A 27,671-nucleotide genomic window follows, 5' to 3' on the forward strand; every position below is an offset into this window, starting at 1 on the left:
CCAGCCACAAAAGGATTAACAGTTATTTCCACCATTTAGTTCACTGGCAAAGTTCCCACCATGCCTGCGGCTGGCTAGATGTTTGGTGGGTAGATTAAGTAGGTGTGGTTGGCGGGCAGTGGAGAAAAGGCCGTCTGTTGCTGTCTGTCTGTGTGCTCTGAACCTTGCTCCTTAATGCTATATTTATGTACGCACACACACACACACACACACCACCACCACTCCACTGTCCTCTACTGTGATATTTAGAGCTGACCTTCACTATGAAACAGAAAGAGAGTTGACAGTGCTGCTGAGTCATGTCAGGGGACAGTTTGAGAACTTTTACACAATGTATGTTGATGCTTGTGACTGGGGAAAGTCCTCTCATGAGAATTTAAAAAAGTGGCTCTGTTTTGTAGGGTTTGATTGCTCTCCTATAATATCCTGACTCCTTGAAGGGTTCAGAAGATTTATATCCACTGTTTTGTGATTTTCTCATTTAGTGAACAGTGGGAATATGGTTAGTTTTTGTAAAAAGAGTTGCATGAACCTTTGTCACAGAGGATATATTGACTTGCTACAGCAAGAAAAGTAGAGATGTAATAATGGTGGCTGCATCCTACCTAGAGGAGATCCTGTGTACTTTTGCCCATGGTGGATCACTGTCAGGATAAGTGGGAAGTTTAGTGAAAGTAAGTGTCATGAACCGAGCCGCATGGCCATGACAAAAAAGTGTGATGCACACACATGCCAATTAAAAGACTGGTTAGCGCTTTAGTGTTTAGTGCCATACAATTTAGTGTTTAATGGATGGATGGATGTTTAGCACATGAGTGAAGAAATAGTATATGCAATGTTTTCAAGTGCAAGACACCAAACCAAAATCCAAGGAAGTGTCTAATGGAGGAGAGCCACACATTAACTCATCTGGAGCACTTATACAGAGCACTGGCACAGGTGTTGCCAGTGTCACTGATTGGCAAACAAGCCACACCAGCCCCCTAATGATTGCAGGAGACCCCCTACACAAACATGCCAAAAAGAAGGCAGGGCAGATTGGGTCGCCACAGTGAGCCATCTTTACTGTTATCCTGTTATTGGTGTCCTTCATATATCGTCCATGTTGTATCTACAAATATGTCTTTGCAATTGAAGTGTGCATAACTAAAACTAGCTGCATACTAAAATGGAAATACAAGATTAGACTGCACACAATAGCACACAATAACAAATAACTGCATCCTTCATAAATACTGTTCCCCTATTCAGGCCTCACCTTTGCCAGCTGAGCATTGACCCAGTTGGTGAAGGTCCTCTTCTGAATCTGTTCTTGTTCCACTGTAGAAAATGAAGAGACACACTGTGTTAACTTTAACACGTTCAAACAGCAAATCACGCAAGCATCAATTCTTAGGAAATTGAGTCACGATGCTACACATGAACTGTTTATACTGAGTGAAAATGAGAGTTGGCACAGTTCCTTAGACTGAGCAGCCGGGGGTTAACAGAGCGGCAAGGTAGCATCTGAGCTATAATCCTTAAGAGCGCTCTCTAAGCCACACTAATTAATATCTCGTTTTTCAATCCATCCAGAACCATTACAGTGTTACACAAACCCAATATGCATACTTGGGCCCCCTGTGAAACATGATAACTGTAAAGGGGGACATAGCCTGTATCTTTTTGCCTGAGCCAACCTAGAAGCTCAAAAGAGTGAGATTTATTAAGCAAAATCAAAAAGGGGACCATAGTTCCCTGCATTATCAGTGCCCAATTGATTTAAACAGTTTATAAAAGAGTTTAACAAACCCACTGCAAAATTAACAAGCATGTACAACTCTAAGAATGCCGCATTATAAAAGCTGTTTATGTCTTTAGGTAACACCCAAAGATTTGGCCAATCACTACGCGAGACCTCTGGGTAATCACAAACACAAGCATTTGGTTTGTGTGTTGCCCGAACAAGCCACAAACCTCTGTGAAATAATAAAACCCTCAGAAAATGACTCATCACAGTGTTGCAAAAACACTTGAGGATTCTAAAAAAATATAACCAAGAATATCTCACATGTGCTTTTTTCAATAGATTTATATACATCCTCTATAATGTTTTATAATTTTTGTAGTTTTGCCTCTGTACACCAACATTGTGGGTTGTAAATCAAACAATCAATGTTGAGGTGCAAACTTTTAGCTTTAATTCAAGGGGTTTTACAAACATTTAGCATGAACTGAAATTACAGCCACTTTTATACACAGTTCCCCATTTTCAGAGGTTCAAAATTATTAATGGGATAATTGTCTGACAAGCAGTTTCATGGCCAGGTGAGGCCTGCTCCCATCTCATTTCACGACAAATGAAGCAGAAATAATATCTGAAGTTGATTCAAAGTGTTTAATTTGTATTTTATAGCTTTACATTGTAATTTGACTGCATTTTAAAATATGAGGACCAAAGAGATGTTAGTACAAGTGAGGGGAGGCCATCATTAGGCTGAAAAACCCAAATAAACCTAGCAGAGAGATAGCAAAAACTTTAGGAGTGGCCAAATCAACAATCTGGTACATTCTTAAAAAGTATGAATGCACTGACCAGCTCAGCAACACCAAAAGGCCTGAAAAACCACAGAAGAAAACTACAGAGCATGATGACAGAATGATTTCCATGGTTAAGAAAAACGGCTTCACCACAAGTCAGGAACACTCTTGAGGAGGCAGGTGTCCAAGGTCTACAAGCAAGAGACGCCTTCGTGACTAGAAATATAGAAGGTTTACATCAAGGTGGGAAGCACTGGTTACACTCAACGCCAGGAAGGTCAGATTAGACTTTGCCAGAAAACATCTAAAAGAGCCACTAGAGTTAATTGATGATGTGTCTACAGATAGAAGCAGCGAGAAGCCAATATGGGAGAAATCTGCTCTCTCTTTCTAGTCCCTGTCAGTACTCTAGCTGCAGCATTTTGAATCAGCTGAAGGCTTTTCAGGGAGCTTTTAGGACAGCCTGATAATAATGAATTACAAGGGCTACAATCTCTGCTCAGACTCAGTCAAATGCTGCAAAACTAATCACACATTTTGCAGTGCAAATGGATAATGACCCAAAGCATGCTGCAAAAGCCTCCCAAGAGCTTCTCAAGGTAAAGGAATGGGATAGTCTTTAATGGTCAAGTCAATTGCCTGATCTCAACCCAACAGGACATGCTTTTCCATTATTAAATACAAAATTAAGTGCAGAAGACACTTCACCTCTTATCCAAGAGGCTTCCTCAGTTCTAAAAAAGTGTACAAGACTCTTTATATTTAAATTTATATTACATTTTATGTTAGTTTGTCCCATTCATTTTGAACCTCTGAAAATGGGAGACTGTATAAAAAGGGCTGTAATTCTTGAACAGTTTATACAAAATGGTTGTAAAACCCGCTGAATTAAAGCTGAAAGTCTGCACTTCAACCACATACTGATTGTCTGATTTACAGTGCACTGTGGTGGTGCGCTGTGTAGAAGCAAATCTACAAAAACTGTGTCTTTGTCCCAGACATTATGGAGGGCACCTGTAGCATCTCCGGGGTGTTTCAGGAACCTCTTCAGACTATGAAATCTGGCCAACTCAGTCTTGCAGCTGTTTTTATTTTCTTCAAATTTCACATACAAACAGCATTTATGGGGTTATGACCTTATGAAGGGTTTTAGCTGACAACAGCGATATATTCCATTTATTCCCCTGGGGGATGACTGGCTAACTGCTCACATTCTGAAGACAATAACTAGGTCTAATTTGACAAAAGTGTTCCCAGCTAGCAGTCCGTCAGCCTCCATGCTTCACAGTATGTGGTAATCTTAGCAACCCTTCTCCTACCACTACCAATCAAGTATTTGCAATAACTGGCAATAAGTCTCTGAGTCACATTTGAGGGTTTCTGAGCATGAATGGAGTGTTTAAGACGGGGTTTTTGTTGTTGTCTTTTTTTTTGTTTGTTTGTTTTTGAGCCGTTCAGTGGTGCACTTGCTTGTGTGTTTCGGATCATTATCCTGCTGCGTAACCCAAGTATGCTTCAGCTTCAGGGCACAAACTGATGCTCGGACATTCTCCTCCAGGATTTTCTTGTGTTTTGACACAGGCAGGATAATGATCGGAAACAGTTTGAATAGCTTTTTTCCCTTAATAATTTCAAAACTGCACTTTGTATTTACGTGGGATATCTTTGTCTAATATTCAAATTTGTTTGAAACATGTATGAGTGACAAATATGCAAAAAAACTAAGAAATCAGGAAGGGCAGAAGTGTTTTTTCACAGCACTGTCTATTGTAGTTGACTGGCTGACAAAAATGATGTCTGCTCCTAGAGGGGCTTCCTCCTGCTGTAAGACCCTAACAACATGTGCGCTCCTCAGTCAAAACCTTCTTGCTCCAGGGTGGATGGGTCTGTGATAAATCTGACAACTGACATGTTGTGACAACTGACTGTTGATGTGATCTAAATTTGGCAAATTGTGTGTTTTTAAGGACTATTGCATATGTAATTCTGACATTTCTACAGGGAGCTGCTGGATAAAGGGTTTCTTTTTCCTCTGTGGAAGTGTACTTAGCTGCTATATCAGCATCTCACGTAGGCTTTGGTACAAAATGGCAGATCAGCATTTTCTCATTTGTTAGTTTATGAAATGAGTCTCTGATCAGTATTAAGGAGCTTGACTGGGATTTAACAATGGTGCTCGATGAGATGCCACACCCACCCTTTCTGTCAGAATGTGCTGCACACAGTCTGCACCTCAGCAGACAGCACCCCCCTCCCCTCCCCTCCCCTTCAAGGGCTCTTGCAATATGCATGAGGTAATAGATAATAAAGCACTTTAAAGTCATTTTCTTTATTAAGATTAATGATTAGTAAATCATTAATGAGCAATTTGCCATGAATTTGTTAAAAAATTAACTATGCTTTATTGTAGAAAAGTGAGAACAAAGCTTTTATTATAGTTTATTATCTTTTTGTCATGCATTCTGCATTCATTAACAGTTAAAAGGTTTTTTCACAGCTTCCTCATCTGGAAGGACAATTTAAAAAAAAATACATATAAACAGGGATTAAATAGTGTTGGAGCTGTCACTAGTTATTATATGTATGTGTTCACTTAATTTGAAAATGTGTCACAGATGTTTGGGCATCTAGCCTAAAAGCCATTCAAAAATGCACTGACTTTGAGATAAGGGAAACAGAAGTTTTTGCACTTATTACTGCAGCACTCTATTTCCAAGCTAGCAAACAACTATAAAAATGCAAAGCACTGACAGAAAAAAACTCACTTTCAGAATAGCCCCTCCCCAAAGATAATGTCCACAGTAACTAGTAATCTGAAGCCGTTACAGCTGTTAAATCATCAGGCCGGTTGCTTATGTTAACTTTTGATTATCTTTGCTTTGCTTTTATACACACAGTAATTCTTGTCTCAGCAAATCGAGCTCTCTTTGCTTCTGCAAAATGTTAACATTAGCCATCTGCCTTCACGGCTTTCTTGTATTCAGTGTTTCGCAGACATTAACTAAAGGTGCAGCTTCTGAATAGGAGTCAAGCTTTCACTTTGTGTTTACTGTGTGATTACTTTCTGCTGCAAATGCAATAGCTCACTAGTCTCTATTTGGATTTTGTGATATATCTATTAGGTGGATTACTACTTACTCACTACTCAAGACTTATTTCTAATAATTTATAGATACTGGGACTTTCAAGTCTGACTGCAGTTTTTGTATATATCTGTAAATCTACTGGTATAGTCTGCTGTAGCAGTCAAACTAGGGTTAACATTTTCACATTCAAACACCCCCCACAGCATTATGCCTTTACTGTACACTACATTCTACAGTTACTTTGATTCTACAGCAATAAAACTCTACTAGAAACTACTATAAAGACAAATACAAATAACTCACCCATGATGTGAGAAGTCATCCTGATTCAGCAGACAGTGCTTTCAGATTAGTAAACTCTGATGAACATCTGTTTAAATCAGATGTATGTTTTCTGTTAAACACTGGCTTATCAAACCGGTTCAACATGCTGCAGACCCACTGCTGCAGCAGAAGAGATTATATGGAATATTATATGAAATCGGTATGAAAATAATTCTTGTCTAACCTTGTACATTTCTAGCCTGCGGGGATGCAGGTGAGTTTAGCTGGGCTCCACCTCTTTTAAAGGTGACTCAACAAGATTTCATTCCTGCCCAAACATGATCAGGAACAAGCTAGTCCTCCTGCAGCATCCTGAGTGCTTCATGCTACACGGGCTGGAACACCTGAGTCAGATTCACGCTGCAAATTGGAAGGAAATGTTTGGAACCCTAACTTAATGCAAACCTTGCACAGGTGTGACACCCCAAAGTATGGGATCACAATGTAGAATTTACATCAAGGCAGCTAACACGGTCAGTAGCATATATAGTGCAGCTATGAAAAAAGAGCCACTGCTTGACTTTAGAGATAGTGTAGATATATATATATATATATATATATATATATATCATATAGTGTATATATGACAAAATAAACCCAAGACTGCACCCAGAACAGTTATTTCTTTGTTACCGAGAACATAAAACTCATAACTTAAGGTTAAAACTTAAGTTCTGAGCATTAAGTAGCCAATAAAACATTTTATTTGGCAATACAAAAAGGAAGATGATTACGGTTATCATTGACAATAACCTAATAAAAGGTATTTGAAGTGCCTTTATACTGATAAAGTCTGAATATGAACACATCACAGTCTCTCCCTAAAACAGTCAGTAGGTGTATCATGACAGAAAAACACATTGTGCTCAAGTCCCTGTACCCTATATAAGAAAATATCCTTCCAGACTCAGTCATGCACTATTTTTAGTGACATTCTTTCATCATTACAGCTTCAACTTTACACAAATTTATTTAATAAGGTGGCTCGTCATGGGGGCTTACATCATCCCTTCTGCAAGTTGTACCAGCTGGTAACTACGTAGCTGGAAAAACATTTACAAGGCTTAAACAAAACGCTGTGTTCTAAATGTGGGGAGGAAATGAGCTAAAAATATTTCTGTAAAGAATTGTGTGAGACTGGACCCAACAAGTAAGAGAAGGCAAGAGACATGGTAGGTAGGTACAACGAGAGATATGAGCATTTGGAAAAGATCAAAGACAAAGAATCAAAAAGAAACATGATCTGAGATTTTAATAATCCTGATCAAAGATATAAGCTGCGAGAGAGATAATAAAGGGAGATGTAGACAGGAACAGAGAGGCTATAAAAGAGGTCAAAGAAGTGTCATGAACCCTGAGGTTTTGTGTTTTGGATTGTAGTATTTTGAGTTATGTATTCTTTTACTGTTAGCAGTTATTCCTGGTTGGTTTATTGTCACATTTTAAAATCATGAACCCGAGATCAGCTGCAAAATTTTAAGATAAAGTGGCTCATCAGTTGAAAACCAACTTGTCATATAGAGGACTGATTATAAATGTTGACGTTCATAATGCGCTGCGATACAGCAGTGTTTATTACCTGCACCACCCTCCTGCTCTCTCCCTCCAGAAGTTTCTTTGCAACATGACTCAGTGTCTCTAAGAGAACAGCAGATCACTTTCAGCAGATTAAACTAACAAAAGTGAAACAATGTGTTGCCAGCAGTGGACTGACTATAACGAGGTCATCAAGCTGCTCCCCTGAGTGAGACTGAGGACAAACAGTTATGTTGCCGCAGTGACTGAAATCAGGGCATGTTTTTTTCTTTTTTACCCCTGCATGACCTCAGACCAGAAACATTCACTCATTTTTATCTTAGAAGCACCACAATAGCTTCAACTGCCTCGAGTTGGGACAAAAAGCTGTTATACTTGTTCATTTAGAAACTAATTTCATTGTTCAGTCAGAAACATTACACTGAAATCTCTAGTGTAAGTGAGACTGACCCTGCAGCAGTATGTGGACATTGTCGATGTCCAGGGGGATGGTCCCCCTCTCCAACAGAGCATCTCTGGAGTAGAAGTCTGACGCCATATTTTCATCCACAGACTCCCGGCAGCATGGCACTGCTCTAAAAGATACAAAGGGAAAGCATCAGTGTTAGTTGATTCCAGTGAAGTGTCAGAAACTAAGAGATCACAGTGTCTCCAGCTGGTGCCAGTCTGATGACGCTTGTACCTTCACCTTGCCAAAGGTTTCTCTATGCCATAACCATGTGACCAAAATCTGCATAAAAAATTAAGTCTTAAGTATCAAAACCATTTCCACTCTTTGCTGAAATCCTGAATGATGGCAGGATGGGGCAGGTTGCAGGATTCGTGGAAATGTTGCTTGCCTGTCTTGTCTTTCAATTAGGTACAAATAGCCTGAGTCATTTATATTAGACAAGCATGGCTGATAAAATTATCATTATCAGTCAAATAGTGATACAATTTTTCAGAATAGAGCTTCAATTGTTTTTAACAGGATCTTCTCTTAGTTTTAATTTAGTCTCTGTAAGTACAATCAGTACAGTGAACACAACTGCTGCCACGCACAGCACAGCTGTAAAACTGCATGAAATAAATCCAGTGATGCACTCACAGTGCACATCCTCATTATGAGTGCTAACCATAATGTGGGTCGTAAAGATAATAAACAAATCTCATTCACCAAAATGTAACTTTCAAATGACGTGCCAGGTTGGAAGATACCACTGAGTATTGTGGTTGGTTGTGAACACACCAGTACTGCTGTGACATTTGTATGTAATGCTGCAGGATGACTGAACCATCACTGCCAGAGAACATGACAGGAAGAACCAACTGACAGCAACATTTATTAGGTGCTTTTCACTGACCACTGATCAGCCACCATGTAAGGCTCTCCACTCTATCCTGACTTTGCACATTTCAAGGTAAAGACGTGATTTATAAAAAGATCAGTGTGTGGTGTTTCAGAAATGACCCCACATTCTCTTTTATAAATGAGACCCCAGAACATGTCCTGCTGCACCTGAAGTCATGTTGGTGTGCCATGGATCGTCAGCTTCCATCCATTCTCTAATACAACATGCAGGCTGGAGGCTAACCCTGCTGACACGCAGCAAGAGGCGGGGTACACCATAGAGAGGACACCAGTCTGTCATAGGAGGTCAAATTCATCAGCAACAACAATCAAGCAGGAATGAGTTGATGGACCGCTCAGTATTGATATTCCGAATCATTCCCAAACATTCCCAGTGTGCAGGTACACACTGCCTAACACAAACACACACTATGTGCGTACATGCACTTCAGTTTCAGCGAGCGTGTGTGTGTGTGTGGATGTATGTGCGCTGCTTTATGCTTGAGGCTAATTGTTTGTCTTTGTGTTATGACTGGTGTGTTTCTTGTGAGTTTTTCAGTGTGCACCCAAACCCATTCAGATGGGGCCCTTCTGTATTCTGTGATCTGGATACATTTTCTCCCAGATCAACATAACATGGTGGTAAAATGATATTTAAGATAAGTTATTATATTAATGACACAAAATTAGCAGCCTGGTGGTTTGTGTGATCAGAGTTACATTGCTCCAGTCTGCTGTTGTGTATCTCCACTAAACACCAAACACATCTACAGTACAGTCTAAGAGGAGTTTATCACCTTTGAAAGTGCAATGAAACACTGTCAGTATAAATTGAGTTGCAACATGAAGTGCTGGGTGTTGGGCTGTGTTTTGTCTTGCTCAGTCTCCCTCCAGGATATGAATAAGTGCACTGAGAAAAATGTATGACATTTAGGCATCTTTCCAAACTTGCCTGCCTATACAAATCATACAGTGCAAAACAAAAAGGGCTTCTGATGTGACCATGTTTCTCTGCACATAACAAACAAACACGACTGACGTGACAGTTTAGGAAAACAGACAGGTGAGTGAGCCTAAAATACAACAGTGTGAAATAGTGCTAGGCCCGACCAATATGTCAGAGCAAATGTCAGATACGTCAGAGTCAGATCAGATCAAATGGAAGCAGCTCGTGTATTCTGACCTGCATGTGCTGCCGGGAGAATGTGATTTCACTCAGACAGGCAACTTCAAACATTCGATCCACTTCTTTCATACTGCTGCCAGCACCACTCGTGTTTTCCTCCCCGTGTCATTAAATTAGGCACAGCTTAAACATAGAACCTGATAAAGGAATTTAATTTGAAGGAGAACTCAAGAAATCCATATTAACTGGTGCAGATTTGCACAGCTAAAATAAAAAAAAACAAAACAAAAAACAATCAAGAATGCTGCTGTAATATTAATAAGGGAGACCATTCTCTCCTAGTTACTTGACCTTCCTACAAGTGCAAAATACCAGCAAAATATTTAAAGCACTGCAACTAATAATAACATCAAATCAAATCATTTGTTAAGTTAGCTTCAAAGGAGTATTTGTCCTAGGTCACTCCCACCTGTACGCGCAGCAGAAGTAATCAGCACGTGGTGCTCCTAAAAATACACTGAATCACTACCATCCAGTGTTATTGTGACCACACACAACCATGCTCTGACAATGCTACACCGCCAAGTATGTGCACATATGTGAAGAGGTGTGATGTGGACCACTATAGCACAGCATTTGAGCTATCTCAAGGCTTCATGCCAGCTGCAAAATGATAGACCATGGAGGTGAGAGACAGAGAAAGCGGGGTACATAAAATATAAAAGTTGACTGCAGCATTACAAGAGACAGTAACTAATGGGAAACTGTCGTGGGAGTCTCACAAAGGCATCATTTATAAGAAAGAACCACAGCTGTTACTGCTGTGTATTTTTCATCGTCTGGATCTAATAAATACAGATTGTATGAGGTTGTTAACACGTCTAGTGAGATTTCAGTCCAACAAGAATATAGTGTTACACTCATGCATGAGTCACAGTTAAGCAATCAAGTCAAGCCTTCCTTTAAGTTGCACCACAAAGTGAATTTTACTTGTTTTCATTAGTGAATAAGGGGGGTCCAAGGCACAGTAACAGAGGGAGTTACACCACTCAGCTCTAATTGTAGCAACGAGGCAAAGGGCAGCAAAACACATCACACACTGCTGTGGAAAAAGCACAGGGAGGGGGGGTCACATCACGACGTCAAAACACCAGCTTTACATGGTTGTTCTATGGATTTATCCAGATGAATAATCACATAATTAGTTAAAGCAGCAGACCGAGGAAGCTGAAGTAGCAGAGATTTATTATGTTACCCCACAGCTCCACAGCTCAGCTGATTTAACAGTCCAGTTTACTCTTGTACTCTTGACAAATAAATTATAATCATAAATCCAGCTACACAGGTTTAGAGCAGCATAGAGTGTGCAATAAACCCTTAATTTGATGTTAAAATGATCATTATAGGAAAAAAGACAATTAAACTCAGATTAATCAGGTTAATATTTTTAACCTCAGAAAATATGTAAAAAGAATTTTTGAGTGTAGTGCAGATGAAAATAACTGGCAAATGAAAAAAACCTAATCCACTGAATCATTTTTAACAGGTAAACTACCATCACCATGTTTTTGTTAAGGCCATTTGAGAACCTTAAGCAAATCATTCAAATGGATTACTTAGTGACAAGTTGTGTTAGAGAATGTTGGCCTGGATCTAGCCCTCAGAATCACTGCCCACATCAAATAATTTACAATTCAATGCTTTATATGTGGGATTAAGTTTGGAGGCGTCATCTTCAAACACTGTTACAGTTATAATAGTTTTTGTTACAGCAAGAAAAAGTTTGCAGATTCTTTTTACTGTGATGTAGAAGAAAATCAGATTACACATTATACGTAATCATTTTTAAGAAAATGGTTACATTGATGCAGCAATACACACTAGGGTTTAATATTTTTCCCGAAAATGACATGAATCAAATCCCGGGAAATGACGAGCCATTTCCCGGGAATCCCGGGAAAAAGTTTATTTATTTTTTTATTTTAATTAGGCCTTCTGTAGCCTGTGTCGGCCTTAACCTATTGTGATATTGTAGCGGTAGCTTTCCAGCTATGTCCTGTTATGCCCAGTAGGGGGCAACGTCGGCTTGATTAACGCAATAAAACCTACATCTCGACATTCGAGTGCTCGAGCTATGCGGTGTTGTATCGTTCCTCAACACTCCCTTAACAAATATAATTCGAATATTCCTCCATTGTACATGGAATTATACCAAGATATTTTACAACTGCTGGTGCAAAACAATACGGTTCATCTCCACAGCATTGATAAAGGCTCAGCCACGCTGTCGTGGCGACATCTGTTGCACTATATCTCCACCAGTGGAACGCTGTAATAGTCATTGAAAAGTTAACTACCGTACTGCACTATAATATGGCATAACACAGGGCCTTGAGTAATGCACTACGACTTGGTCATTGCCATTCTGGCAACAGCAAATTTATAACACCGTGTCTGAGGGTTAAAGTAGGTTCGCTGTGAATCGTCTTTTGAAAAACTGGCCAATCCTTATAGCCTAAAAAATATACATTTTACTCAACTCCATTTTAAAAGCGAAATATGTTAAATCAATCTATTTCATGATAATTTCTTCACACATTAGGCCCGTATCCTAATTCATGATTGTTAGTAAGCGGCTGCAAACGAGGAAAAGAAACACTCGAAGTTAAACAGATATTTCTTTATTGTTCAGGGCAGGCATATTTTATAGGCTATATAATGCAATATAACAATATATAATAATATAAAATTATATAATACAAAATACCTTAGGGTAAACACATTGCCTACGATTTCAACAAATTAAAGAGGAAAAAAGTACAACTGTGTAATACCTCTATTAAAACGCTTGAGATGAAGGCTGAAGCCTTAAACGGAGGCTGAATGTGCCTGAAATGAAGAGTAATGCTTTTCGCATTAAACAAACCCTTCTCTCAATATTTCCTTAAATTTAACATTCTGAAGCTTTCTTTTCTTTCTGAAAGTCAAATCGACGCGCGCGACTTTTTTCCCGGTTTCCCGTCTAACGTTTCCCGGGAAACGGGAAATGGTTCTGATCGCATTTCCCGGGAATCCCGGATCCCGGGATTAAACCCTAATACACACTGATGTATATTTAGTCCTGCAGAGAAAAAACTTAAAAAAACTTAAAAAATTTAAATTACTCAATTAAATTAAAAAAACTTCAATTTTCTTTGCTTTATATATATATGTATATATATATATATATATATATATATATATATATATATATGAATATATAAAGCAAAGAAAATTAAAGTTACAAGGATATTGAAACAAAATCCTTTTTATTTGCAACCTAAGTGACCTTCGTTTCATGCTGAAGTCCTACTTATGCATCACTGTGACAGTACTGCTCTGACTAACTAACCACAGCGAGCTGGAACCAGGGTTATAATAGTTTTGGATTTTACATTATAGTTTAGTTTTAGTTAGTTTTTACTTTTTGTTCTCTAATTCAGTTAGTTTTAATTAGTTTTCAGAGTGGTTTTGATCGTTTTTATTTTTGGTTTAATGCTTAGTTTTAGTTTTAATTAGTTTCAGTATTAGTTTTAGTATTTTCATACTTAAACAGGTGCAAGATTCAAGGTGTACAAGTGACTACTGTGTAATAAACACTTGACAAAGATACCTTTAAAGAAATATATTCAACAACCAACTGTTCACAGACAGCAGCACTATGTGCTAAATGTGTGTAACATTAAGGACACACATGAACATCAGCAGGGAGAAACAAAGAAAAATATGAACTTCAAAACTCAATAAATTCTACAATAAACTTCAGCATCAATACAGTAGATCAACAACACCAACAGGTGGTGTTTGACAAAAACAAAATCTTTGAATGAGTCAAAGGTCAAATCCAGCTGCATTGTGATGTTGAAGCTGCTTCTGTTTTGGAGCTAGCTTGGTTAGATGCTCCTAATTAGACTTGCAGGGTCTTTGCGGCCTCTGTACACAACCTACGAAGTGGCCCACCTCATGTCCGCATTTGTGCTTGTGTAGCTGGATTATGTGTGTTTCACTTTCTTCATTCCTTCACGTCTATCCCGACAGTTTCAGCAGTCTCCCTCCAGGAATTTGATGACATTTGTGAGTCCTTAAATTGATGCTTTGATTATTATTCCTGATTGTTATTCTCTCACTGATAAAGCAGCCGGCGAAAAGTAGCCGGAAACGCACAAGGACTGAACAGGTTAACCACAACGTTGTGGGCTGCACGGACCCGAAAAGTAGTCACATTTCTCCAGAGGTGCAGGTCAGGTTACCCCGTAGGATACTTTTCGGACCAGTGCGCTGTGCGCACGTAGGCACATGCACACGCACGCACGCAGTTGCCCGATGGCACTTCCAGCTTAAACTTGAAGAGCGGAAAAAATGATTTCATATCAATCCACAAGGCTTTAAAAAAATGACAAACAAGGAAATGAAAGTTTATCTATAATTTCAGTTAGTTTTAGTTAGTTTTGTAAACTCACAATACAGTTTTAGTTAGTTATTGTTTTTCCTTTTAATTATAGTTTTTATTTATTTCAGTTAACGACAATGTTATAATAACCCTGGCTGGAACAGAACTAAGCTGATGTGAAACACAGAGACAAATCCTGTCATCCAATTTGTACAGTTGATGTAAACAAACACCTGCGGAAACCACATCTTCCGCATTCCCTCGCAGCATCAGGTTTGACTCTAGAGCAACTCTCCCTTCCACTTGCTGCCATCTGAGTGTCAATCTCGTGACTGTCTCTGCAGCAACACTCACTTCATTTCTTTCAATGATTTCCAACAGGTCTTTGTACTCTTTGTGAAAGCCCAAGCAACAAATCAACAGAGACAGTGTTGCTGAACCTGTCACACGGAGCTTTCACAGACACACCCTGGAAGATCAGATGATCGAACCGGAGAGAGGTAATCCTTGCTTTCATTTGACTATGAAAACACCACTAATCTTGAAAGCAGACATCAGTGCAATACATTTAAATAGGCACAACATATGCACATTATCACTAGATTCATACTACGCTGAGATCTGGCTTGAGTGAGTTTAAGGTGTTTCTCTTAGATAGAAGCCTTAATAGCAAAAAAATGCAAATAAGAAATATCGAGTGTCAGTAAAATGACTCCATTAAGGAATGGAACACAAAGACATCGAACCACAAAAAACTAACAGGGAAAACATAACTCCTATTATTCTTTGATAATAAAATAAATAAAATAAAACAATAGTTTAGTTCTAGTTAACAGTTTAGATTTTTTTTCAGAATAAAACAATAGTTTTTATTCTGCTTCATCAGGTTCTATGTGTGCTTATATAAAAAGTATTTAATGACTCTTTTTCTGCACAAAATAGACCAACTGTTCCCTGTTGCAATAAAGAGGAACAGGTCACAGACAGCATTGAAGAATAAAACAAAAAGCAACTGTGCTGGTACAAAAAAAAGTGGCATTCTGAGAGAAAACTGTTCATTATGTAAATACAAGGTAATATATTTGCAGTTTGTTGTTAGAAGTTTACACTTGTCATGGGCATGAATGTCATAGTAATTTGGGACTTACAATGATTTCTTTGAACTGTTTGTTTTCATGATTGTGGCCTATTAACTTCTCAATATTGTTCAACTACCATGAAAGAAGCCCATGTTCCAAACTCGACACCTTTGAGCTTGACTGAAATTTGCAGCTGCCCACATGGACCAGGGAAATGCCTTCTGGAGAAAAGTTTTATGTTCAGACAAGACAAAGGTGAGGCTTTCAAACTTAAGGACACTGTACCAGCTGTCAAGCATGGTGCTGGTAGCGTCATGCTTTGGGGCTCTTTTGCTGCCAGTGATACTAGTACATTGCACAAAGCGCATGGAACAATGAAGGAGGAGGACCACCTCCAAATTCTTCAACTTCACCTCAAATCGGGAGCTAGACAGTTGAAACTTAGACACAACTTGTTTTAGAGTAGATAAAGCAGGCTGACCTAAAGCTGCAGGAATGGCCTTCCCAAAGGCCCAACCTCAACCCTAATGAAAATGTGTCGACTATGCTTAAAAGCTGAGTCTGTGCCAGGAGATTAAATGAACTCTACCATGGTAATCTAGCTGGGTTCATGGGGAGGCACCATCATGACAGTGAAAACTCCAGCTTCACACTTCAGATCACACCAATATATCTAACCTGCTATCAGCCAAAGGAAAAAAGTAAATACTGTGTCACTTGGGCTATACCTGCTTTTAGAGCAGGGGTGGGCAAACTTTTTGGCTCTGGGGCCACATTGACTTTTTGAAACTTGACAGATGGGCTGGGCCAGCACCAGATGCATACATATCAAACATAAACATAAAGAAGGCATTACAGTGGTAATGCTTACATTTACTTTTAGTTGGAACAGTGTTGTTTTTGCCAGTCTATCAAAGTCTGGTGTTAGTTTTGTTGTAGCAATTCTCAGAATCCTCGACATGAGCCATAATTATGATATGATTTGATTTGGGCAGTTCTGTACCGGGCCAGATTAAAAAGAACAATGGGCCAGGTGTGGCCCACGGGCCATAGTTTACCCACCCCTGTTTTAGAGGTTAACATAAAAAAAGAAAACCCTGCCTTACTAATTTATATCAAGTTAACGAAGGATGTTGGGTTGCAGATAGGTACAGAAAGGGTTTTTATCACCAATGATGGTGGACCAGAATTCAGCAGACATAAATTTTAACTGCTCATGGCTACCTAGAAAATGAAACAAAAGCAAGGAAATGAATGAAAGAATTATGAAATGACACAAAAGGAAATAATGCCAGTGTGAAAACATCACAGGTCTTGGTCCCTATTCAGCTTTTAATGATTGATGCCTTCAGGTCAAAAACAGCAAGCAGCCATAGTTCCTCCGTTTGCCACCAATCAAGCATGTTGTACTACCTTCATACCACTATTGGAGCTTATAATCCAGGGTGCTTAGCATAATAATTCTCAGCTCAGTTCTATTATCCTACTACCTGTGGGTGGGTTGACTCAGCACTGCTTGTGTGCTTTAAATTATATGGAAGAACTGTCACAATAGCCTCCCAAAAATAAGCACAACCTCTAGATTTACAGCTTAAATACAGGATAAAGAGTGTGAACTGATAGCATAATTCTTGGTATAAATGAGCTTTGGTAAAAGTAATTTTTCAAGAACAAAACAATATATCACAAGTACTATAACTCTTACACATAGAGACATGAGATACAGAAAAGACTGGGCTCACTTAAAGTGAGAGAGAGTCATTTTTCTTTTTAATTCAAACTGGTCCTCATAGATCCCAGCTGTGTGGGGCTGATACTAAATGTAAGAAAATGTTTGTTTTCCAACCACTATGCATTTAATAGATTTTAAGCACGTTTCATATCACTGTTGTCTATAAGTGCTACTAAGTGCGCTTGCTGTCACTGCAGGAATGTTAGATAGTGTCACTGTTATGAAGCTGTCGGGGCCCAAAAATAGCAGCGAGGAGCATGTGTGTACGGCTGAAGTGAGCTCAGTTCAGCCGAGACGTATAATGAGTCCTTGAGGAAGACTAGAGGACTTTTTAATAAGGCAGATAAGAAGCCGTGGCCCTGCAGGTTTAAGAAGAATATAATGAGAGGGCACCCTCCCCACACACAGTTAGGAATCACAGAGGGTGATAGCAGCAAAATCACTAATGGTACTTGGGGTCAATTACAACTGCATTATTAAAAGTTCAGCACTCAAACTGCAGTCGATAGTCAGCACATTCTTTACAGCTGCACATACTTCTGCTTATTTGAAATTTCATGGAGATTTAAAGAAAATTAAAAAAAACATTGGTTGTACTTACGTGCAATAAAAAAGTGCGTTCTGGGGAAAAGATGGAAGTCCAGGTAGTATTGAACTGCAATGTGGGAGAGCAGATTCTGTTGTAGTATGTGGACATGAAACCTGAAGCGTTTGCAGAGCTCTGCTGGACTGTCACCCGAGAAGCCAGAGCCATACTGGGGCCAAGTAGGAAACTCACTGGGGCACTAAAAATAGAAACCAGCTAGGGTTCAGCACACCCACCTTCCTCCAGTTTGGCACTGATCACTGTCACCTGGGTTAAAGGTCCAACTTCAACAAGTACATATAAGTGAACTATGAATGGTTCATGTAAGTATTACATAGAAAAATGTGAAGAAATGTAAACATTTAAACTAGCTGTATATGTATATGAAGGAAGTAATGTAATTGTAGCAAGCTGGTGTTTCTTATGTGGAATTAAAAAAAAAAATTATATCACAGATCCAGTATTTATTTAATAAAGTTCAAGTAAAAAACATCACAGTGAAACATTCTTCAGATTTTTTTTTTAAAGGTACTTTTGGCTGCTCCTTTATTCAGCACAGTGAGTGAGTGGGCAGCTCCGCATGTTTGATTTGGAGATTTTTTTTTTTTATTATGGATCAGCAAGATATGGCAATCTCACTGTACAGTAAAAATCTGTGCTACAGACATACAGCCCTCCTTCCAGCCAGTACATGGGCTTTTCTGTTCTCAGGCAAGTACAGAAAGTATTATGTGGTCCAGCTTATATCCTCCTTTGGCACACCACAGAGAGTACCCTAATGTTAATTTTAATGCTTCAAAACTTCTTTGTGCCTGCTCCACTTCGTGTTGCATGCAGCTAGTGGTGCAATATATGCAATATGTACATTACGGTCCCTAAATTTATGGCTCAAAGGAACTTAATATATAAAATGCCACAATGCTGCTGCCATTTAACAAGCTTTTAATAATGAAAATATAGTTACTTCCAAAAGGACAAAGAGAAACAAAAAGAAATGGGAGCCCTGGCTGAAACAAAGGAGGAAGGACACCATGAACCATCCAAACACTGTGGCATTGGATTCAGAATTCTCCCTAAACTAGTGCAGGTAAACTAGACTGACGGAAACATTACCAAAAACAGGACTGCCCGTAATTCCCTGCTCAACCTAAACTTATTTAGCACTGATGTGCTACTGATGTGCAAACAACTGAACTAGATATTTTACCTGATATGCCACCAACACTGACATGTTATACAAGTCATAGTTTTAAGGATGAAATATTTTTCTTTACTTTCAACTAATCAAACAATGAGACAATGAAACCTTTCAAACGATTCCTTTGCCAAGGAACTGCATATCACAATGTAAAAACAGTATGACTTAGTGAATGGTTTGCACAGGTCTATATTAATATCACATGTGAGCACCAGAGGTCAGCACAACATCATCTTTTTACTGTTAGGGCAGGTGATGTCTGCAGGCAAATGCCACAGGACTTCATAGTTTCAAGTGAAGTCATAATCTGCAAGAGTCACTGTTTAAAAAAAAATCTACCTTCCCCTCCAAAAGTATTGGAACAGCGAGGTCAATAATTTTATTTTTGCTCAGCATCTCAGCTTTCATTTCCAGGTTTTTACATCTGGATCTGATACACAGTTCAGAAGATGGCACATTTTGTCTGAAGTCACCCACTTTTCACGTGAGCAAACATATTAAAACATGTGACTGACGGGTGTGTTTTGCTGCCCGGGTGTGTCCTGTTACATTGATTATTCAAACAATAAATGTCACTGAATGTCTGCGCTCACTTTCAGATTTGGGGTTTCCCTTTGCAGACTGTGCATTGAAAGTTAGAGTAACCAACATGAAAACCAGAGAGCTGTCTGTGGGTGAAAACAAGCAACTGTGAAGCTGAGAGAAGAAAATCAGAGCCATTGAACAAACATTGGCCACAGTCAGTACAACCGTTTGGAACGTCCTGAAGACGAAAGTCATCACTGGGCTACTGAGTAACAGATGTTGAACTGGTAGAAAACGACAGCAGTTGATGACAGAAACATTTTAAGTGCTGTAAAGAAAAACCCTAAAAACCTCCAGAAGGCAGGAAGATATAATCTACTGTTCACAGAAAATGCCATGAACAAAAGTACAGAAGCTTCACCAGAAGATGCAAACCACTAATTAGAAAAAAGTACAGAGACAAGCCTTAGAAAAAAGTGTTATGGAGTGATGAGCTTTTACCAATGTGATGGAAAGACTTCAGTCTTTCCATCACATTGGAGATGACATTTGGAGAAAGAAAGGATCTGCTTCAGAATTTGATTTGGTTTCTGGTTATTTCCCAGTTATTTTAGTCAGGATGGATTAATAAAGATGAGCATCCTCATAATGGATGACAAAAAAAGCTGAAATCTTTCAGTATGAGCTTGGGAATAATTACATAAAAGGCGGATTGTGGAAATCTAGGCTTTACTCCCTTTGTTCTGGATTACAATTAACCTCCACCAAAGTTATCCAATTACATGCATTCTGTTAGTCCACATCCTGCACATTGTTCAGTAATTCTTCATGACAGCAAGGAGAACAGAATGTCTGTGGACCTGTCCCTGACTCATCTTCCACAATATTTTCTCTAATCTAACTTTAATTGCTTGGCCTTAACTTTCAGGTCTACTTTTAAAGATTAATTTCCTGAACTGCATGAGCACCACTGGCTTCACGTGCTGCTCGCAGAGGTCTCTGTCAATTGTAATTTCTTGATGAGGCAATTCAACTCACTTCTCCACGTCTCTGCATCTTCCTTCTCCTCCTCCTATCACTTACTCCTGGGAGATCTGATGCATTCTCAGTCTTACGAAATGTGGTAGAGGCTGTAGACTCAGCCACCTCTCTTTCTGAAGGGACGTCATGAATGTCGCTAGCAACAAAAAAGCTAAAAAAAAAAAAAGAGTGAGACAGCAGCAGAGTAAGGCAGATAGCTGTGGAAGAGCTCAGGGGTGAAATAATTACAGTCGGCATGTGAGAGCAGGAGCGGGGTCTGTATCTGGAGCCAGTTAATTGAGCCTGAATGAGTAAGAGTAGACACAGGTAGGAATTGCGTTTGAGTTTTGTTCCCCCTCTTCCATGTGAACGACTATGAACAAAAGGGCAGACTCTTTCCCTAATCAAGCTAATGGAGTGGGAACATGCTGGTGGCTGAACTAGATGGGCAGTGACAGGTAGAAGGGCCTTTGGGGGATTTACAGAGTCAGGAAGAGAAGAGGCAGACTGAGGTGAGGACTTGATTGGCAGGACAAGGGGTGATATAAAGCCACGGCTTGTACTGCCAGATCCATTAGCAGATGGTTCAGGTCTGAGGAACATACTGTGACAAGTGCTGTGGTTCATATTATTCAGCCAAAAAAAATAATTTCAGAGATACCACTTCACTTCTGAGTATTAAAAAGTAATAGTGGCTGCTCGTTAGACAGCAAAAACAAAAACAACTGCTTAAACTTCTGCCTGAAACTAGACTGCAACTGTGATCTACAGCTGAGATGACCCCACAAAGGACACAGCCACAGTGGTAAGTGAATACAGAATTACTCTCTGAGTTTAACTTACAGGATTCAAACTCTTCTTGACTTTGTTCAATGAAAATAGAAATTTTGCTATTACCAGCAATGTCAACGGTTTTCAGGTTTGCAATTTAACAGCTTATTTGCAAGTGACAAGTGCAAAAAAATAAGAAGCACTGGCAGATGCAAAAGCAGCTGTTTATATTTCTACAGATAATTTCCAACATCAGCCCCTGAAGGCTGTATGGGCTGTAAATGCAGTTGATATGATTGAAATTGTGGACACATTTTAAATATTGTGAAGAAAATTTTTTAATTCTCCATTTGCTTGTGCCTTTAATTAAAAATGCAATTTGTGCAAGTTTAACAGTGTCTAACTATGTAGTTTTCAACATCTTGTGGGTGCTTTCGGCAGTGTATCAAATTAGAGTAATTACAAAATTATAAAAACTGAGACTATTATTATTTTTATAACTATATGATCCCAATGATTTCGTGATTATAGAGGAATGCAGGTGATTTAATAACAAACAGACTGACGCCTGACACTGTCCTTTAGTTCTGTATTTAGATGACAAATCACTTACCAGGGATAAAGCTATTATGGGCTTCTTTTCCAAAACATCACAATACTACAAAGTGATAACTCAAGAGGTATCAGCTATAATAAAACACACTGAATGAAATCATTTGTAGTCATGTGCTAAAAAAAAAAAAATGGAGGTGGAAAGTCAGCAGAGACCATGCAGCATTGTGCTCCTGCTCTAAGGCAGCTGATCCTGTTTATTTGCTCTTTGATTCTCCTGAACCTCCCCTGATTGCAGTACAGAGGAATAAAAGGTTAATCTGAATAATATCAAGATGAAAACTGGATTAAGGTCACTTAAAAACAACATCAGATTCAGTGGTCTGAGGTCCATTTTCTTCGACTTTGTCAAAGGGAAAGTGAAAATGACTCAACAACTTACTAAAGCTGTACAATAAACATCTGTGATTGCTTTAATTGAGTTTATTATAAGCCTACTAATAACTGACACCAATAAAAAACTAGTACAGTGGGACTGCTTCACATCCCGAGACTCCTTCACAGCGATATGCAGAGCCCAGAATGCAGTTAGGGAGTCAGCCTTCTGTATGCGTCAAATATGCTCTCACAAATCCTAAACTTAAGCCTGCTTTAAATTCCTCCTCCTTCTTTACCTCCACAAATTACTAGAAAAATCCTTGTCATCCTCAGGAGGGCTGGTATGGTCCTGTGCTGGTTTCTGCTCGGGATCTCTCTAAAACCTGACTCCATCAACTGTGCGTCAGCCGTCAACCTGCGACGTTTTATTGGCTGTGCAGTCAGGGAGTTCACCTTCCTGGCCAGGAAGCCCGGCTGTGGAGGGCTGCACATCACCACTGATGCCTGCTGGGGGCGCTGTGAGACTTGGGAGGTGAGGAAAAGGGGGGGCAGCTGCTGTACGAAACACACAGGGAGAAGAGGAGAGAACTCTGTTTAGAGTAAGAGGTGATATTAGCCAATTTCACAACTTATCAGCTCACTTTTCAAGAAAAAACATGAAGAACATGGTTTAGTCAGTTAAACAGGCGCACAGACAAGCAGGGAAATAAACACAGTAGATAGAGAGATGGAGAGATGGAGAGATCCCCCTGGAGAAGATTTGTTTTCATTTCCTTCCAAGGTCAACTGCAAGCACAGGTAGGGATTCAGCTGATGTCCGGGGGAAAAAAATACATAGAGTGCGTGCATTACCCTACCAAGATCTAATCACTGTCACATAGTAATGAGTGGCTGCCTGAAGTGAAACTGTTGCATAAGAATGAAGGAAGACGGAAGGTTTCTGGAGTCCTAAAATTGAGTTAACGTTCTGCAAGAAAGGAAAGCAGCGCAGAATCCAGAGATTGAAGTGACAGCAGAGGATTCCTCCACAATGCTTAAGAGGCACAATTGGATTTCACAAGTCACCATACACTATTATTAAAAAAGATGCTGTGAAACCTCAAGTTTCATCTGGAAAATTGTATTCAGTGACAGGAGGCATTAGAAAGCTCATGATTCTCTCTGCTTTATGATTGTCACTGGTCTGAGCTTTGTGTTGTTCTACTCTTTGGATCGCCTCAGGGAAGAGGCTCGTCTCTTTCTCTGTTCTGCCCCACAGGGAGGTCAGAACGCAGCAGAGGGAGCTGATGTCTTGCTTTAGGGAGAGTCTGAGGACAAACATGGGGAGGTCAGGGGTTAAATCTACGATGTGCAGATGCAAAAGTTTAGGATTTGCATTCATTTGTGCGTCCTTTTTAAGTTAGGATCAAGAGAAACGTTTAGCGAATTCTAAAAATACCAACTCTGAAGGTGTTTAACAGAGAATCATCTGATGTGTCACAAATGTCCCATCAAACACAGCCTGGAAAACAGCAGTTAACTGGCAACGTAATTAGGAGCAAATATTGGTACACTGAAAGAAAGAACTTGAAATATGAAATGATACAGTATTGAATGATCAGTAGTGAGAAAATATGACCTAAAGTTGAAGGAGTGAAATTAAATCCTCTGGTTGTTGCCCTACACTAACTAATCAAACCAAATATAAGGTTAGGGTCTCCAAACACAGAACAGCCTTTAAGGTGGGACAAAGAGAGGAAGCCTAAATTTTAGACCACTATCCAGCCCAGGCTCCCTTTCAGAGGATGTTGCAAATGTCTCAGCTTTACAACAACATGGGCACAGAACAAAAAGAAGTAGACACAAAGCCTCTGAGTTACGCTCATTGCAAAACAAAGTATGAAGCCACACATAACCATCAGTTCAAACTTGCACCAGAATGAAGCACAGCAGTAAACCCTGAACGGCAGCTTGGCTGTACTTTTTAAACAGGTGCATTGATTAAGTCTGCATCTTAATTGGAGCACAGGATTGGGGCACTGGTCCAATCAGTCATGGTGGAATACAGGACCAAGAATGAACAGTGAGGATGAAAGGCAGGATGTGGAACATATGCAGCCACTAATCAGGAACATGGACTTGCATACGCTAATTAGCATACAAAACACTCAAATATGTTAGTCAGAAGGAAGGGGGGGGGGGGGGGGGGGGGTGTGATGACCATGACAGTAAGAAACATGTTATTTGCTATCTAGCTGTGAATGAGAATGCATTATGTGTGTTGCCATATACCAACTTTGACAAGATGTATTAAAGAAAGGCGTTAACTAAAACATAAAATTGTTTTTTGCTTATTTTATTATTTTTATTTCCAGAAGCCGGTCCTGGAGCCTCCCTTCATTGAGTCCTATCAGCGGGTTTGTACTTACAATGAGACCCGCATGGTTACTGTGAAACTACCAAACTGCCAGCCCAACGTGGATCCAACATACAGCTATCCTGTGGCCTTGAGATGTGACTGTGGAGTCTGTCTGACGAGCACTACTGAATGCATAACCTCTGTGTGAAGTCTGAAAAGGCAGAAATTGTTTTTTTCCACACACGTTTGTTAATAATTACACACAATACTTATTCAGCTGGAATGTGTCCCTACACCAAGAAATGCTCTAATATAAGTTATCAGCATTTCTACTGATTTGATTTGAAGCTATGTTCCTGCACAGACTACAGACTTGATCTGAATCCGTCTGTATTACAGACACAACTGCATTCATTTTGCTGACTTATAATCACTTTATTTCTATAATGAATAGAATGCTCGTAGTTAAATAAATTACTGTAAACCTTACGATGCTGTAACTGACTTTTTTTTTTTTTTTTATTGTGACTGCTTTTATTAACAGGTCTGAGCTTTCAGCGGGTCTGTTGGAGAGGAATGAAGTATTGTTCTTCATTTGATTCTCAGTGAGAACTGGGTATATGTAACCTGAGTGCTCACATGTCTTTAGGAGTGCAGTTTGACCATAAAGCTCAAATGGAACCAGGATCCACTCTTTCCACAATGCAAACACTTTTTTCCCCCTTTGTTGTCATTTGGCTTTGCTCTGACTGGACAACTTTATGTTTAGCTTTTATGCTTAAATTGCTGTAAAAATGTTACGAATTACGCTGTGGGAGCAGGTTTGAGGACCCCAAAGCAGGAGTCAGGACAGGACAGAATCATCAGCTGGGAACACCAGACAGAGCTGGACAGGGCCAGCAGAACAAATTACAAAACTCACTGGATCAAGGCTTAACAGAGACAGGAGAGCACACAGCGGGCAGGAGCCAACGATGAGAACGTGACAGAGAACAAAGGGAAATGCAGACAATAAATACACACTAGGTAATCAGGGGCACTGGACACACCAGGGAAAACAGCTGAACAGAATCGCATTTACAAAACAGAGGAAGCAAAACTGAATACAGAGTAAAAGATATAACAGACTGTAAAAGTATAAACAGGAAATGACTAAATACAGAGACCAGGACTAAGAATTGAGAGACTTGGGGGCGGCGCGGGTTCGAGTCCCAGTGTTGTGCCAAAAAGTGATCGTCTGCCATAAGGTGATTCCGATGTTTCTGTGTGCTTTTATGTGTAATGTCTTTGCTTATACTGGTAAATAGAGTGCAGTCAACATGATTTGAGATATGTTTCACATGTTTCACAGATTATAGGTCAACAAGTCATTTACAGCCATTTAAATATGAGCAATAATTTTTTGGCAAATACTGAAAATCGCTTTTTGGCAGACGATCACTTGTTGGCACAACACCGGCCTGTCGTCAGTTTGCCCGCGTCTGTAGCTTTCCTCATTTCCTGTCTCCCTCTACTGCCAATAAAAGCTGCTGTCGCCCCCCAAAAAAAAATAAATAAATAAAAAAACACTAAGACACGTGACACAGAAACATCAGGGAGTCAGGCGCACAGGGAGACCGGAACTAAATGCAAAAACCATGACTCAGAATTCAAGCAGTTACTTATCCATTGATGCCAAAAAACAAACAAACAAAAAAACATGTTTTCTGGCTACATCATGTATATTTTTAATGTAGTCCTGTCACAGGGGCCCAAAAGACTCAGCTATTCATAGGTTTTCAGCTTTGTCCCTTGCATACAGAGATTTTTGTGTGGCTGTGTCCTGAATGTGGGGGCGGTGTGACTGGGGGCCAGGTGGGGGCTCTTGGATCCTACCAGATAGCCTTTTTTGGGCTTTTGGCCAGGTTGCCTGAATTTGATAGGCATATGGAAAGGCATTTCAGGCGTCCTGTGCCGCTGGAGTTGTGCCCCGGTTGGTTCTTGGTGGGGGACTCACTGGTGGAGCCCTTCATGTATGTTTCTGGTTAGGCAGGCAGGTGTTTGGTTTTCAATTAATGCCAAAATTTCCCACTATGCAGTTAGCAAAGAGCAATATCTCAATCGCATACTCGCTTAAAACTTGAACAAAACTTGAACACATATCCTCAGCTAATGGAGTAAAACACTATAACCAGAATTCATCTGAAGCAATAAAACTTCACATTCAAATCCTTTACACTGCATTTCCTACAGTGTTGGACATCCATGTTGCCTGTTTCATGTTTCTCTGATTGTTTTTTTGTGTTTTCGTTTACAGTCACAAACAGGAGTTGTGCTCGGCTAAGAAGACTGATACATGAAATCAAAAACAAAAGACACTCACCAAAGACATCAAACTCGGGTCCTCCGAATTCCTCACATAAATAACAAAATTTCAAATAATACTTTAATACTGTTATACTTAACAAAACCTTAATTCTTAACATTAAAGAAGCAACTTAATTATGTTTTGGCTAAGCTAGGCTGCTAGGGGTCCTTTTCCTCTTTGAGCCATGGCGGGCTTGGACCACCCCAGAGGCGCCTAGCGCCCTCTGTTGGACATTTCAAGGAATTGCATTATTAAAACATGATCTCATCTCTGAGGCTTTGGTTTCTGGATCTGGATCCCGCACACATGTACACAGGGGGTATCAGAAGAATACAAAGTGACAGGTTTCTCAGCCTGTAGCTGGTGGCACATGTGACTTTTGCCCAAACAAACCCAAAAAAGTGAACTGGATTATTACAAAGGCATAGTTATCTAAAATATTCATTATCATTAAAAAATAATGTTTGATTTTATATTCATTACTGCATTAATATGTATTATATTCTTTCAGTTAGTCAAGGAGACTGAGCTTTGATTTGAAAGACTGAATGTTAGAATGATCAAACCTGTGACCTTCAGCCAGGAAGTCACCTGTTGTCATTGTAACTGACACTGTGTCACTTAGTGCTCAGTTGGTAGAAGCTAAACTGGTTCTTTCTGTACATATTAGTTACCTAAACAGGAGCCAAGAAAAACTAACATGTGGCACAGAAAATCTTTAGCCATGATTGATTTTTGTCTCTTTTTACAGCCTTAAAATCACATTCGGGAAAACTTCGATAATCAGTCGGTCT

General features: G+C 39.5%; 2 protein-coding genes across 2 annotated transcripts in view; one reads left to right on the forward strand and one right to left on the reverse strand.

Moving 5' to 3' along the window:
- Nucleotides 1–27,024, reverse strand: part of syne2b (spectrin repeat containing, nuclear envelope 2b) — a 169,869-nt gene extending 142,845 nt beyond the window's left edge. Inside the window, exons 1-5 of the mRNA XM_030719074.1 lie at nt 26,893–27,024; nt 22,489–22,747; nt 20,510–20,663; nt 7,917–8,041; nt 1,259–1,320 (exon numbers count right to left, since the gene is read on the reverse strand). Coding sequence (XP_030574934.1) covers nt 1,259–1,320; nt 7,917–8,004 — 150 coding nt within the window. The 5' untranslated portion in view covers nt 8,005–8,041; nt 20,510–20,663; nt 22,489–22,747; nt 26,893–27,024. The remainder of the gene's footprint in view (nt 1–1,258; nt 1,321–7,916; nt 8,042–20,509; nt 20,664–22,488; nt 22,748–26,892) is intronic.
- Nucleotides 21,085–24,958, forward strand: gphb5 (glycoprotein hormone subunit beta 5). The gene is made up of 3 exons (XM_030718161.1): nt 21,085–21,296; nt 22,526–22,724; nt 24,547–24,958. The coding sequence occupies exons 1-3, from the start codon at nt 21,268–21,270 to the stop codon at nt 24,736–24,738; spliced, it is 420 nt and encodes a 139-aa protein (XP_030574021.1). The 5' UTR covers nt 21,085–21,267; the 3' UTR covers nt 24,739–24,958.
- Nucleotides 27,025–27,671: the final 647 nt, after the last annotated feature.

Source organism: Archocentrus centrarchus, chromosome 22 (genome assembly GCF_007364275.1).
Source record: "Archocentrus centrarchus isolate MPI-CPG fArcCen1 chromosome 22, fArcCen1, whole genome shotgun sequence".
Lineage (NCBI taxonomy): Eukaryota > Metazoa > Chordata > Actinopteri > Cichliformes > Cichlidae > Archocentrus > Archocentrus centrarchus.

Bases quoted from the DNA above. Each gene is read 5' to 3' on its own strand.
- gphb5 (XM_030718161.1), top strand. From the start codon at position 21,268: ATGACCCCACAAAGGACACAGCCACAGTG. The intron at 21,297-22,525 runs GTAAGTGAATAC...TGTCATCCTCAG, and splicing joins CAAAGGACACAGCCACAGTG to GAGGGCTGGTATGGTCCTGT. The intron at 22,725-24,546 runs GTGAGGAAAAGG...TTTTATTTCCAG, and splicing joins GGCGCTGTGAGACTTGGGAG to AAGCCGGTCCTGGAGCCTCC.